Raw genomic sequence first — 13,688 nt, 5'->3', positions numbered from 1 at the left:
AGCCCAAGTGGGAGGACCAGAGAGGCATTTCAAACATGTGCTTAGAATCTTAATCAATCATTTCTGCTTCTTTAGCCCACAAAGGTGGAAGTATATATATATGTGTGTGTGTGTGTGTGTGTGTGTGTATTTATTTCTCTGGGCTTCCCTGCTGGCTCAGGCTAAAGAATCTGCCTGCCAAGCAAGAGATGTAGGTTTGATCCCTGGGTTAGGATGATCCCTGGAGGAGGAAATGGCAACCCACACAGTATTCTTACCGAGATAGTCCCATGGACAGAGGAGCCTGGTGGCTGCAGTCCATGGAGTCACAAAAGAGACATGACTTAGTGACTAAAACAGCAACAGCAGCATCTCCATATGTAGCACAAGCTATAAATGTATGTTTTTTTCATGCTGTTTACAGAGGAAGGTAAAAGTTCATGTAAAGCATGATCATTTTGGATAAAGACACAACAGCTGTTGTCAAAGTTTAATATATTTTAAAGTAGTATCGTTGGGTTTTCCAAGCACAACCTCAGTCATAACTGAATATTACAACACTACAGTGAGACACAGATCCTAATCACAACCTTATTCATTTTTCTAGTTCACTGAATATCATCTTCCTGCTTTTAATGTTTTCATATAACCGGGATGTTATTTAACCCTACAATGAATGAATGAACGAATGAATGGGTGCTTGCTCATCTTTTATAGTTAACTTGCATACTTTCATGTATAAGCACCTCATCCTCCTCTGTAGACTCCTGGCCCAGAAAGTATTAAAAGTGAGGTTTCATCAGTCCCGACTGTTCAGTTTCATTTGGTTTGGCTTTTTCTTATTGAAGGCACCCTTTCTTTGCTGGAGAGAAGCAGAAGCTTTTCTAACATCACAAAATCTTTTACAAGTTCTGACTCCGGGGAATTTGTTTTTTTCCAAAAGAACCCTGGCCTTGTCCTGGAAAACACCTTCATGGTCTTACATGTTTTAAAAATTATTTTGCATTTGAAAAATACTAATTTTGATTATATACATAGTAAAACTGTCAGAAATACACTTGTGCAAGCAGCAAATTTGGATCAGATGTTGTGTCTTCTCTCAGGAACATAGATATAAACAATCATAACAGAAGGTAGAAAGTGTGAAAGTCTGTAAGAGATACATCTCAACTGATCCAGATGTTCAAGTTGATTCCTTCCAGCCCAGAAGGCTCAGAAAAGACTTGGGTGGAGCTGAATTTGAGGAGAGTCTCAAGTGCTGTCCTCCTGAAGTCACCTGAAGTCAGTGTGTATGTGTGTGTGTGTGTGTGTGTGTGTGTGTGTGTGTGTGGCTGGTTGTGTCACCAACAAGATATACATTGAGGTTCATTCTTTTCTGTTTATTTTTTACTTGTAGGCAGTTTTATAACTTAAAATTTCTGGATGTGTAAGACATATCCTTGCCTCCAAAGTTGAGACTGTATAATAAGATGTATTCAGAGAAGTCTTGCTTTCCATCCTATCCCTCCGCTTTTATCCTCATGGCCCTACACCTTACCATTTTTGTTTCTTTTTTAAATTATCTTCTTGTCTATCTTTCTGAAAATACTGTGAAGAAGTATACATTTTTATTTATCTAAGCACTCTTGTCCTTCTAGGCCATTTTACAGATTTTGAACGTCTGACAATAGAAGTCTAATCACTTGGGGATCTCCTTTGGAAAGGAACACTCTACAGTGGCTATATTTTCCTCTAATTACTTCATGCAATCTGTTTCATTTTTCAAATAGGTCATGCCTGAATTAAAAGATAAAATGTTTGCCACTTGGTATGTACTTGGGCTATGACAAGATAAGATGATGTAAATATTCAAGAGGCAAGCCATGAGCTTGAGGAATTAACTGCATTTGCAGTTATGTGCTAATTATATGAGCACTCAGAGTTGAGCTGTAAGGATCAAGAAGAAGAAGGATAATGACTGATTTGAAGAATCAACATAACACCAATTCTCATAATTGTCTTTGAGTATTTGTTCCTTTTGATCACATGTGAAATATGGAAATGACTGTGTTACAGTTCGTTGTTTTAAGTCCTGATGCTCTCAAATATAATTTCTCCTAAATTCTAGGTACTTATTTTTGTTCCTAATTGAGATGAATTAAATACTAATTAAATACTTGGTATATTAATTTTCTATTTCCACATAACTAATGACCCCAAAACTTAACAGCTAAAGCCATAAACATGTATTACTTCCCAGTTTCCCGTGGGTCAGGAATTTGGGGTGGTTTTGACTCCAGTCTCCATCAAGCCACTGCCCTGGGCCTCGGTCACTGGGAGGCCTCCCCAGGGCTGGAGAATGGCCTGTGGGCTCACAGGGTGCTGTGGGCAGGAGGCCCCACTGGCCGGTCACATGGGCCTCTTCCTAAGGCAGATTCAGCATCGTCATGACTTAGCCTCGGGCTTCCCCAGAGCTCTTGATCCGAAAGAGAGCAAGACAGGCGCTGCAGTGTCTCTTGTGACCTAGGTGGACGTCACGTGTAGCTGTTTTACAAGAGCCCGTTAGCAGCCGTCCAAGTCAGAGCCCACCCAGGCTGTGAGGAGACTACCCCAGGGCGGGAGGGGCTGCTGCGGGCAGCCTACCGCTCTTGGGCCTAGTATTTCTGGGACTTTTAAAAGAAAAGTAAGAATGCAAAACTGTGATGTCTTATAACCACTGATGCAACAGCGCTGGTACGGCAACCACACTAATACACAGCGAAAGCTCAGGGGTCTCTTTTTGGTGAGGAGGCTTAGTTTACAGTACACCATGGGAATCTGTTTCATGTGTGTCCAAAAGATGCACAGAATTGCTGAGATTGATCAGAGGTTTCAATATGAAGAAGAAAAGCAAGTTAGAATCCCAGGGACGGGGGAGCCTGCTGGGCTGCCATCTATAGGGTCCCACAGAGTCGGACACGACTGAAGCGACTTAGCAGCAGCAGCAGCAGCTTTATCAAAGTGAGTTTTCTCCAAAACATCGAACAACTTCCCTGTTGAAAAACTGATGTAAAATTCACGGAGGCACTTACAGTAGATTTTACCTATGGCATCATTTTGTTGCCATTTTAAAATGGCTCTTGGCTTCTAAGGGCGAGTAAGTGAGCCATTGTGAGGGAACCTGTGAACTTCGAGCAGTGAGTAACCTCCTATTTGGACTTTGATTCTGATGGCTGGCCTCACAGTGTTTGTGCACAATTGCTGACTGGTGAGGATCTTTAAACTCCCCCTGGTAGAGTTCCGGGGTGGGAAGAACAGAGAAGGCAATGTCTGAAAGTAGGAAACAACAAAGGTTGACGGTGAAGACCAGTGGGAACCCAAAATTATTTTTACGATGATCAGATTAGGTTGAGGGATGACAGTTTCTGTTACAACTGAGGAGAAGTTATATCATGTGATACCGTTAGCTATTTTTTGATAATGTTCAAAACTAAAGCCATAATAAAAGAGTTGTTCTTAAAACTCTGCCTCCAGTTACCTCAAAAGTAATGGAGCAGCTGGAATCAACAATAGCTTTCAAATTCTCATCAGTTTTCTTGTGGATTTCAAAAGAGTTGGGAAAGGCAGGTCCCCTTAGAGCCTGTGTAACACCAGTCTGTATGCAGGTCAGGAAGCAACAGTTAGAACTGGACATGAAACAACAGACTGATTTCAAATAGGGAAAGGAATACATCAAGGCTGTATATTGTCACCCTGCTTATTTAACTTATATGCAGAGTACATCATGAGAAACGCTGGGCTGGGTGAAGCACCAGCTGGAATCAAGGTTGCCGGGAGAAATATCAATAACCTCACATACGCAGATGACACCACCCATGGCAAAAAGTGAAGAAGAACTAAAGAGCCTCTTGATGAAAGTGAAAGAGGAGAGTGAAAAAGTTGGCTTAAAACTCAGCATTCAGAAAACTAAGATCATAGCATCTGGTCCCATCACTTCATGGCAAATAGATAGGGAAACAGTGGAAAAAGTGAGAGACTTTATTTTCTTGGGCTGTAAAATCACTGCAGGTGGTGACTGCAGCCATGAAATTAAAAGATGCTTGCTCCTTGGAAGAAAGGTTATGACCAACCTAGACAGCATATTAAAAAGCAGAGGCATTACTTTGCCGACAAAGGTCTATCTACTCAAAGCTATGGTTCTTCCAGTAGTCATGCATGGATGTGAGAGTTGGATTATAAAGAAAGCTGAGTGGCAAATAATTGATGCTTTTAAACTGTAGTGTTGGAGAAGACTCTTGAGAGTCCTTTGGACTGCAAGGTGATCCAACCAATCCATCCTAAAGGAAATCAGTCCTGAATATTCATTGGAAGGACTGATGCTGAAGCTGAAACTCCAATACTTTGGCCACCTGATGCGAAGAACTGACTGATTTGAAAAGACCCTGATGCTGGAAAAGATTGAAGGTGGGCCGAGAAGGGGACGACAGAGGATGAGATGGTTGGATGGCATCACTGACTCAATGGACATGAGTTTGAGTAAACTCTGGGAGTTGGTGATGGACAGGGAGGCCTAGAGTGCTGCAGTCCATGGGGTCACAAAGAGTTGGACACAACTGAGCACCTGAACTGAACTCCAGTCTGCTCTCCTGGAGGCAAAAAATTAGTACATATTTTGTCTCATCAACACTGAGTACCCACTGTAGTGTTTTTTCTTTTGCTATTCAGAAAATTTGAATGAGAAATATATATATATATATATCTTTCTCAATATGTGCCATATTAAAGGAGTAATTAATTGAACTAGAATAATTCAATTGAATTGGAGGAACAGGCATTTGGAAGGATTATCTTTATTAGTTATTTTCATGAAAGTGCCATTTCTCTAAATTGGAAAATAAGCAGATTTATTCTGGTAGGTATTTCTGAGACCTCAGGTATTGCCCCATAAACTGATCAGCAGTCTGTTTACATCCATTGGCTTCACTGCTAATGCTAAACCATTTTCATGGGTACCATTCACAAGCCTTGAAGGTAAGGGAGACACTAGATCTTAACTCTCCTTTTCAGAAAAAAAGAAATGATAATTACATGACATGACGTGTTAAAGGTATTAGCTGAAGCCACGGCAGTAATCAGATTGGAATATACGAGTGTGTCAAACTGATGCATTGTGCAGTCAGACTTACATGAGGTGACCTGTTGATTGGATCTCAGTTACAAAAAACTGAGGAAAGCTTGTTACCAATGATAAATATAATGTGAATTGTTTATATACTTGAAATGCCTAAAACAGCAGTGGGGTGCACTGTTTATGGGTATCTGCAGAAAAAACTCAAAGAACAAAAACATGGAAACACACCTGCTAGCCGGGGGACAGTGGACCCTTCTGGAGGAGAGAAGGGGAGAGACCAGAAATAAATACACTTTCTCTATAGTTGATATATACTGCCCCCTGCCAAATAAAGGAACTTTGTATAGACAAAAGAAGAAGAAATAGTTTGAGGACCAAATGGGCAGGCCTCAGTTCAAAGCCTGCCACTCATTTGCCCAAACTCCTTTCTCTCTCTACTCCTGTTTCCTTGTTTATAAAACAAGGGTCACTGCAGCTTCTTTGAAGTTGCCCTGAGGACTGAATGGGGTAATGTGTGGGAAGTACCTAGTATAACACCTAACTGCTTAGAGGTGCTCAGCAGCTAGTGCTTTTAAATGACTTGCGTGAGGTCACACCCCAGCCTGTGGAAGACATAGGGTTTGACCTCAGACCTCCTGGTTCTGAGTCTAGTTCTTCTTCCCCGGCTTGGGTTCTCTGAAGAAGGCAGTGTTGATGCAGAAACAGAGCAGTGGGCAGCTCTGACCACGGAAAGGAGCTGGAGCCCCTGCCTGTTTCCCGCTGCCCAGCCTGTCTCCCTGCCCTGATCGTGGAGAAGCCGCTTGGGCAAGAGCCTTGCAGCCTGAGCTCAGCCTCTCTCTGAACTCTCTGAGACGTGTTTCGCTGCTAGAAGAATCAAGTGATTGTGCCATCGTGTTTGTAGCTACCTGGCTTGACTAAACTGTGTGTTTTGATTTTTCCGTTTCTCTCTTGTTGACAGTGTCATCAGCAAAGTGGTCCCAGCCCCCGAGGCTAAGCCGGCGCCTTCTCTGAACAGACCCAAGACGCCGCCACCCGCCCCAGCCCCCGCCCCGGCCCCCATGCACGTCACCCCTGCCCCGGTGCCTTTGCCCCTCCTGGCCCCGGCCAGCACGCCCCTCGCCGGGATGCCCGCCCCAGCCCCTGCTGCTTCGGGAGCCGCCAGCTCCAAAGCCCCCGTCCGCAGTGTGGTCACGGAGACGGTCAGCACTTACGTGGTGAGCTGCTTTCTGTTTTGGGGAGTATTTAAGAGAAAGTCACTTAAGACCTCACTCTTTGCTCATGAAAATGTTTCCAATTAAAAAAGCAGTGTCAGATGTATCATCATTGAATTTCAGAAGCAACTCTTCATGACTGGAAAGGCATGTTCATTGCATTTTCAAGCCTTTGGCTGAAAAGTATTGTGTTAGGATGTTTGCATAGTTAGTCTCCATAAATAATGTCAGAGCATTGTTTTTGTTACTCATCATTGTTTTGGAATATAACTATATATATATAGATATACACATACACACAAACATATATACAGCACAATCAGTGTATAAATATAGAGGTGAATAGTGACAGTCAAACTCCTCATTGACTTTCTTGATCAAGCAGTGATTCACTTCAGAGAATTAGCATGACATGCACACATCTCATGGGCCAGCCGCTCTTTCTGAGCAGGAGCACTAATTATAGTATCTCCCTGGCTGAGGTCCAGGACATATCAGGGCCTGCAGAGTGAATGAAAATGAACCTGTCAACCACAGAACTTCCTGAGTCCCAGGAAGTCTTCAGGTGGAAAAACTCACCTTGACAAATGTGTTCACACGGTTGTCATGAGGTCGTTTTCCCGTTTCATGCCTCCTCAGTACTGTCAGGTCTAAGTCAAGCCCTGGATTCAGCTGAGTAGTACAGAGGCTCTTTGGGCTCTGTAGTGCGGCGCGCACGGCGCACGGGCGCACGGGCGCATGGCGCACAGATTCAGGCGCGGGGCGGTCCTCAGTGAGCTGCCACCGCGAGACCACCGAGTGTGTGGCCTGAGATGCGTCCGCCTGGTGGTGGCGCAGATCTTCCAGAATAGATGTGCCTGGGAGGCGACAGGCTCGGACTCCTTCCGTTGTCGTTAAAAATCGTGCAAGTATTACATTTCTATACGGGCATTTTGAAAGGAAATTTCAATGAATCATTAAGTGTTTGAGGCACTATCATGATACAGAGGATAAGAAGAAAGTCTCAGAAGTCTTCAGAAAGGATATAAAGACATGAAATATTAAGGAGAAAATATTAAATTGGCAATTCAAGACAACAATGGAAGACATGATACAAGTATCTGCGGTCATTAAATCAGTGCATTCAAGGACCAGCTGCCACAGGTGTTTAATTGAGGCCACGTCACCCCAAGATGGGTAAATCGAGGAGGACTTTATGCTTGATCTCCTTGACCTCCATTTCTTCAGCTGTAACCAGGAATTGTTAGACTAGGTGATCGCTGTGGTGTGTTCTAGCTCTAAAATCTGATTCTCCAATGGATTTTTGAGTCAACTCCCTGGAGATAGATCAGACTTGCATAAACAGCGTAGACGAAAAGCCTCTGTCCCCTCAGAGACACTCTGTAGACAGAAGACAAACTGTGTGATTTGAAGGAAGGACACAGGCTGATTTTGTTGCTGCCCAAACTGTGACACTGGAACTGGCACTGACATTCCTTCAGCTCCAGTCTCCCCATTTCTAATCTACCCAAACATTGTTTTAGGAGGATGAAACCAAGTCAGGTGTTTTCAAAAGAGCCTAGTGAACTGCAAGGGGCTGGGCGCTGTAGCACATTTCTCATGTCGCAGGGTCACGGCCTCCTAACTTCAAGAGTCAGCAGCAGGACACGGCATGCATGGCAGCTTCAGGGTGCAGGGTACTGGGATGGCCTTCACCCCAGACAGCTGGCACAGGCCGACTGGTGGTCTCTCTGCTTGAAACTGGAGACGAGGCCCGAGTCGGGGATGTGGCTGCCCACAGATTTGTTCAGGAAACCTTTACAGCCTTGTCTGCTCTTGCAGAGACTTTCCAGAATGGCAGACCTTAAAATAGTTAGAATTCCGTGAGTTAGAATGAACCGTCTCTGCCCCCCATACACCCATCACACAAACACAAAAAACCGTTTTTCTTCTGCACATCCAGTCAGTGTTGTATCTGAATGTACCAGGAGAGACTACAGCTTGCAAAATCAACTGAATGAAATTATATGCTGTGTGATCAGCAAAACTTTAAAAAATTAACTCTTAGTTATTGCTGGCTTTGAAAGCCTGTCATAGAATTGTCTCTTCCAGATTGGTCTTGTTCATGTGGAATTAGAGGAGGTGGTTCAGTTGGGAATGCTGCTTATTTGGAACTGCTAAGTCAAGTCCAGAGCACAGCATATTTTTGCAAAATAATGTGAAAACGTGTGGCTCTTTGGCCTCCTGCGTCCCTTATTTCATTTGCCCTTTAGTTGATTGTACTTTGCTGAAAATGTCATAAAGGGAATGGAAAGTTACTTAGTAACAACTCTTTTATATCCTTGATCTTATCAGCCAGTTCAGGAGGAGGGTTTGGCTAATAAGTAATAAGGCGATATATGCACATCAGCCGTATTTATTAATCCCAGACCTGTGAATGCAGTGGAGGGAACAACACAGAGCTGAGCTAGGGAGCTTTCAGGAGTATCAGGCATTAGTAGTCATTCGGAACCTACGTGTTTGAGTATTTTTTTAGATAAAGGTGACTGTAGGTCACATGGCTCACAGAAATGATTATCAAATGTTTTGTTTTTATGACTTTCAAAAGACAGTTTAAAATAGCCATTAGAAATGTCTTGGGGGTTCCCTGACGGCCTAGTGATTAGGACTCGGCACTTCCGTTGCCAGGGCCCAGGTTCAATCCCTGGTCAGGGAACTAAGGTCTTGCAAGCCATGCAACATGGCAAAAAAAAAAAAAAGTAGAAGAAAGGTCTTATCATTGAACTCTTAGTAGCATTTTTTTTCCCATGTGATGCCAGGATAGTGAGGACCACGATCACAGCTTTAATAAATAGCTCCTGGGTTGTTCGGTCTGTTCATTTAGTCTGTCAATTTATTAGCTGCACAGGGTGCAGTAATCCTTGTAATGCCCTTTTTGGGATTTCTTTTTTCTCAATGCCTCTCTGGTTTCCTTCCCCCCCACCCCTACCCCCACCCCAGATCCGAGACGAGTGGGGAAACCAGATCTGGATCTGTCCCGGCTGCAACAAGCCCGACGATGGGAGCCCCATGATCGGCTGTGACGAATGTGATGACTGGTACCACTGGTGAGTCCCCTGCGGGACACGGGGGCAGAGGCTCAGCACACGTGTGGCCCCGGCCCGTGCAGGCTCTTGTCCCAGGGCAGCTCGTCTCCCAGGAAGAGCGTGTGGAGCAGAATCCCTGTGCCAAGAGAATGGCGTTCGTATTGTTTCCAAAAATTAGTCTTTAGACTGTGGCTCTTCAGCCTAAATTCAATGTGTCTCTTAGCGCACGTATTCTTTAGAAAGGGAAAAGGAGATACAGGGGGTTGGTTCCCTTCCCTTTCTTGTCAGTCATTTTCTGTAGCAGCTGCAGAAACACTGAGGAACCCCGTAAACACTGCCATAAAGTGCAGGGGTACAGGGGCAGCGTGGGTGGCTTCCCCGGCTCCTCAGCGCCCTCCCCAAACTGAAGGCGCAGCATCAGGACGCATGCAGACCTCGCTGTGTTATCTTGAAAATATCAGATATGAAAAGATAGGCATCCACTTAGTCACACGCTATACAATGTCTGAGATAAAAACAAAGCCATGGCTCAGAACAATTAGACTATTTCTGGATGAAAGGATGAATGAGCTAATTAATGTCTCCAGCAGGGCCTGGGGAAGGGGCTCGTGTAAGGTGATCACCCACATGCCCAGCAGGAGTGCAGCAGCGTCTGTCCGCCAGAGCTGGTGACTTGGGTGTCCGGTAAATGCACCTTGAAAGTGAAAGTCGCTCAGTCGTGTCCGACTCTTTGTGACCCCATGGACTATACAATCTGTGGAATTCTCCAAGCCAGAATACTGGAGTGGGTAGCGTTTCCCTCTTTTAGGGGATCTTCCCAGCCCAGGGATCGAAGCCATAAACCTAACAGATTACTGAATGATGTGAAATTCCTGAAGAATGTAGGACAGGAAGATGTGTGTCGCTGAAACCTGTTTGTCTGAAATGCCTTTTGCTTGGTTCCCGTGTAGGCCCTGCGTGGGGATCATGGCCGCCCCCCCGGAAGAGATGCAGTGGTTCTGCCCCAAGTGCTGCAACAGGAAGAAGGATAAAAAGCACAAGAAGCGGAAGCACCGGGCACACTGATGCCTGGAGCGGGGGTGCCCCCCCCACCACCCACCGCATCACCCCGGACGCTGAGCCCGGCCAGACTGAGGACAGAACACGCGCCCCCCCACCCCCGGGGGCTCTGCGAGGGCCCCCGCCGAGGGCCACGTGGTCGCCCCCGGACAAAGACTCTCATGCACGGGGCGGGGGGGGCCTCGCCTCCGTTTCCTATTACCAGTGACAAGTATTATTAATAAAAAGACTATAATCTTCCCTTTCGATTTTCCTCAATTCTCTCCAGGGCCTTTTCCTTAAAGGTGTTAGCTGAGAAGATGGCGTGTGGCCCGCCCTGACCGTGCCCGAGGGTGACGTGGGTCGGCTGTATGTGTCTCCAGCCTCCTCCCCTCTGTAGTCAGATAATCGTAATCACATGAAAGAAAACTCCAGGGGGAGTGTCAGTAAATATTTTTGTGATGAAAAATATATGAAGCTTTCCCCACCGCACCCCCTGTTTTTAGTACTAACATGTAAAATGTTCAGGCTTTTTGTGAAATACCTTATATTTTTTAAGAAAAAGGTTTCTATCATGTCCTGTTGGCTCTTCTGCGGTTTGTTTTTGTTGACTCTCCCACCTGTCCTCTCTCTCTGTCGTCCCCCAACTCTGCCCTTTCCTCCAAACTGCTGGTGGTCTTCTCATGGCTTACCCATCTCATCAGCTTGTAGGAAAACTCTGCACACCAGGAGATCTCCCCTAATGTAAATAATAAATATTTATGAAGTAGTTATTTTTAAAATTTTTTTATCGTGTTTAATTCTGGCTTTCTGTGAAACGCGCTGCTGTTTCAGCCCCGTCTGTAATTACTGCTGTACATAAGCAAAGAAGGCTGGAAAAAGCCATACGTACGTTCAAAGTTACCTACCTTGAGCTGAACCCTCGCAGAACACTGGGGGGAGGACCTGAGCAGTTGGAAGGAAAACAAGGCGATTTAAATCTATGGCTTATGATTTGAAATTGTTTTGTTATCTCTTCTATTTCTGTAAATTTCTTTGACTTCCTTTTGTTTCAAAGGACATGTAGATTCCCCGAAAGTAAAAAAAAAAAAAATACTGTAGCATTTTGTGTTTATATTGTTTTATTTCTGCAAATCTGTTCATTGATATTGTGGTTTAAGGCTGAAATGAAGTATATTATGCAATTTTTTTTTAAAAGAAAACTCATCAAATTTCAGGGTATCACAAAACTTTATTATATTACTATACTGCCCACTATTTATTATATGTTAATAGATGTCTGAGAGATAAACCAAATATTTTATTTTTAATGTAAAACATCAAATTTAATTTTATTAGCATATTTTAGCAACTTTTGAATAAATATGGACTTTTACTTGATTTTGAAATAACCCCAACTTGGGCCAGTGTTAATGGATATCTTGAATGCTAGAATATGGGCTTTGAACCTAATACAAATATATTAATAGAACTTGTGATTTTTTTTTCAAATGCCAAGTAAATTGATATTAGTGTATGAATTAATCATATTTTAAAACATATTATGTGGTTAGAGAAATGAGGTTTTCTGCTGTGAATGTTAAATTGCAGAGCGTCACCCTCTTGAGTGCAGTATCTCATTGCCCTCCTTGTTCTAGAAGCCAACATTTTTCTATGCCTACAAAGAAAGCATCTATGTTGAGATACGTGGTTTTGTTCTATTAATTTGAGATCATCCTAAATACTTTATACAATATTTTCACATGCACAGAATCTACCCCATTAGTGCTTTTTGGAGAGGGATGAGGGTGGGGAAGTGCAAAATAAAGGATTATTGGCTATTTCATAGTTTGCTTTTCCATTTTCTTTACTTAGGATTTAGTTCCTCAAGGCATGGTCAGTGGATCTGACCTTGCCACATCTAAGTGAGCTGGTCACGCCACTGAAATCAGAATGCAGTGCCGATATAGAACTTTCCCCCAGTCCCGCTGTCTGAGAGACCTCAGCCCACAGGACACTGAAGGAATTTCAATCAGTTCGTTGTCTTTTGCTATTTCATGGTTGCTTTCCTAAATCCAGTTCATGATTTTATAAATGGCCTTTGCAATAATAAAACCAAAGAATCACTTTCAGGGGGCCGAAGAGCTCGGGGGATTAGTAATGGAATACAGAGCCTTTCCCCTCTGGGCCAGTGAGCTGAATCCAGTCCAGGCCACCAGAGACTCGGAGTTGTTACCGTCTTCTGACTGTTCAGCGGCCTGTGTGAAATGGGCTGGTGGTCTCCGTCTCTACCAGATGGCTAGCCATACACCAACCAAAAGGGGTCCAAGAAACTGCAAAAGGAAATGTAGATTAGAGAATAAAACCCCGGTGTTCCGAAGCAGAGTTAGAAAGCTGGGCTGAATCACCCCGCATAAAGTTGCACTGAAGAAAGAGTTTTACGGACGTCACGAAGAAGATGGGGAGGAATTCACTCACCCTAATGCAGTCGAACTAAATAGGGAAATGAAAACCCTGTATTGGACGAGAGGAGAAGGGTTATGTTGGGAAAGATGATGGTTTTAATCAGAAAACCTTGAGGGGACCCATGCAGTACAGAGTGGGTTTTGAGGGGTGGGGCGGGGTGGGGGGGTTGGACTGGAAAATTCAAGGCATTTTGGGGGTCTTTTTTAAAAAAAAACTTTTTATTTTGTATTGGGGCATAGCTGATTAACAACGTAGTGGAAGTTTCAGGTGTACAGCAAAGGGACTCAGCCATACATATGCATGTACCCATTCTCCCCGGGCTTCCTCCCATCTGGGCTGCCACGTAGCACTGAGCAGAGTCCCCCGGGCTTTACAGTGAGTCCTCGTTGGCTACTCACCTTCAGTACAGCCGTGTGTGGCATGTCCATCCCAAACTCCCTAACCGGCCCTTTTCCCCCACCCTCTACAACCATAAGTTCATTCTCTGTGAGTCTCTGTTTCGTAAGTCCATTTGTATCATTTCTTTTTAGAGTCCACATATAAGGGATGTCATATGGTATTTCTCCCTCTCTGTTTGACTTACTTGACTCAGTATGACACTCACTAGGTCCATGCATGTTGCTGCAAATGACATTATTTCATTCTTTTTAATGGCTGAATAGTATTCCATTTCCATATATACATGAAATATATATATACATACACACCACGTCTTCTTTATCCATTCATCTACTGATGGACATTTAGGTTGCTTCCGTGTCCTGGCTGTTGTAAACAGTGCTGCATTGAACACTGGGCTGCAGGTATCCTTTCGGATCATGTTTTTCTCTGGATGTGTGCCCAGGAGTGCGATTGCAGTGT

At 44.0% G+C, this 13,688-nt stretch overlaps 1 protein-coding gene across 3 annotated transcripts in view; it reads left to right on the top strand.

The window, feature by feature from the left end:
* Positions 1–12,209, top strand: part of TAF3 (TATA-box binding protein associated factor 3) — a 122,362-nt gene extending 110,153 nt beyond the window's left edge. For all 3 annotated transcript variants that reach the window (XM_025264493.2, XM_006078059.3, XM_044928255.2), the window contains exons 5-7: positions 6,027–6,282; positions 9,259–9,365; positions 10,295–12,209. In XM_025264493.2, the coding sequence (XP_025120278.2) occupies positions 6,027–6,282; positions 9,259–9,365; positions 10,295–10,409 (478 nt within the window). In that variant the 3' untranslated portion in view covers positions 10,410–12,209. The remainder of the gene's footprint in view (positions 1–6,026; positions 6,283–9,258; positions 9,366–10,294) is intronic.
* Positions 12,210–13,688: the final 1,479 nt, after the last annotated feature.

The sequence above is a fragment of the Bubalus bubalis genome, chromosome 14, assembly GCF_019923935.1.
Source record: "Bubalus bubalis isolate 160015118507 breed Murrah chromosome 14, NDDB_SH_1, whole genome shotgun sequence".
In the NCBI taxonomy this organism is placed as follows: domain Eukaryota; kingdom Metazoa; phylum Chordata; class Mammalia; order Artiodactyla; family Bovidae; genus Bubalus; species Bubalus bubalis.
The sequence above is the reverse complement of the archived record's forward strand: the minus strand, read 5'-3'. Positions and strand labels throughout refer to the sequence as shown.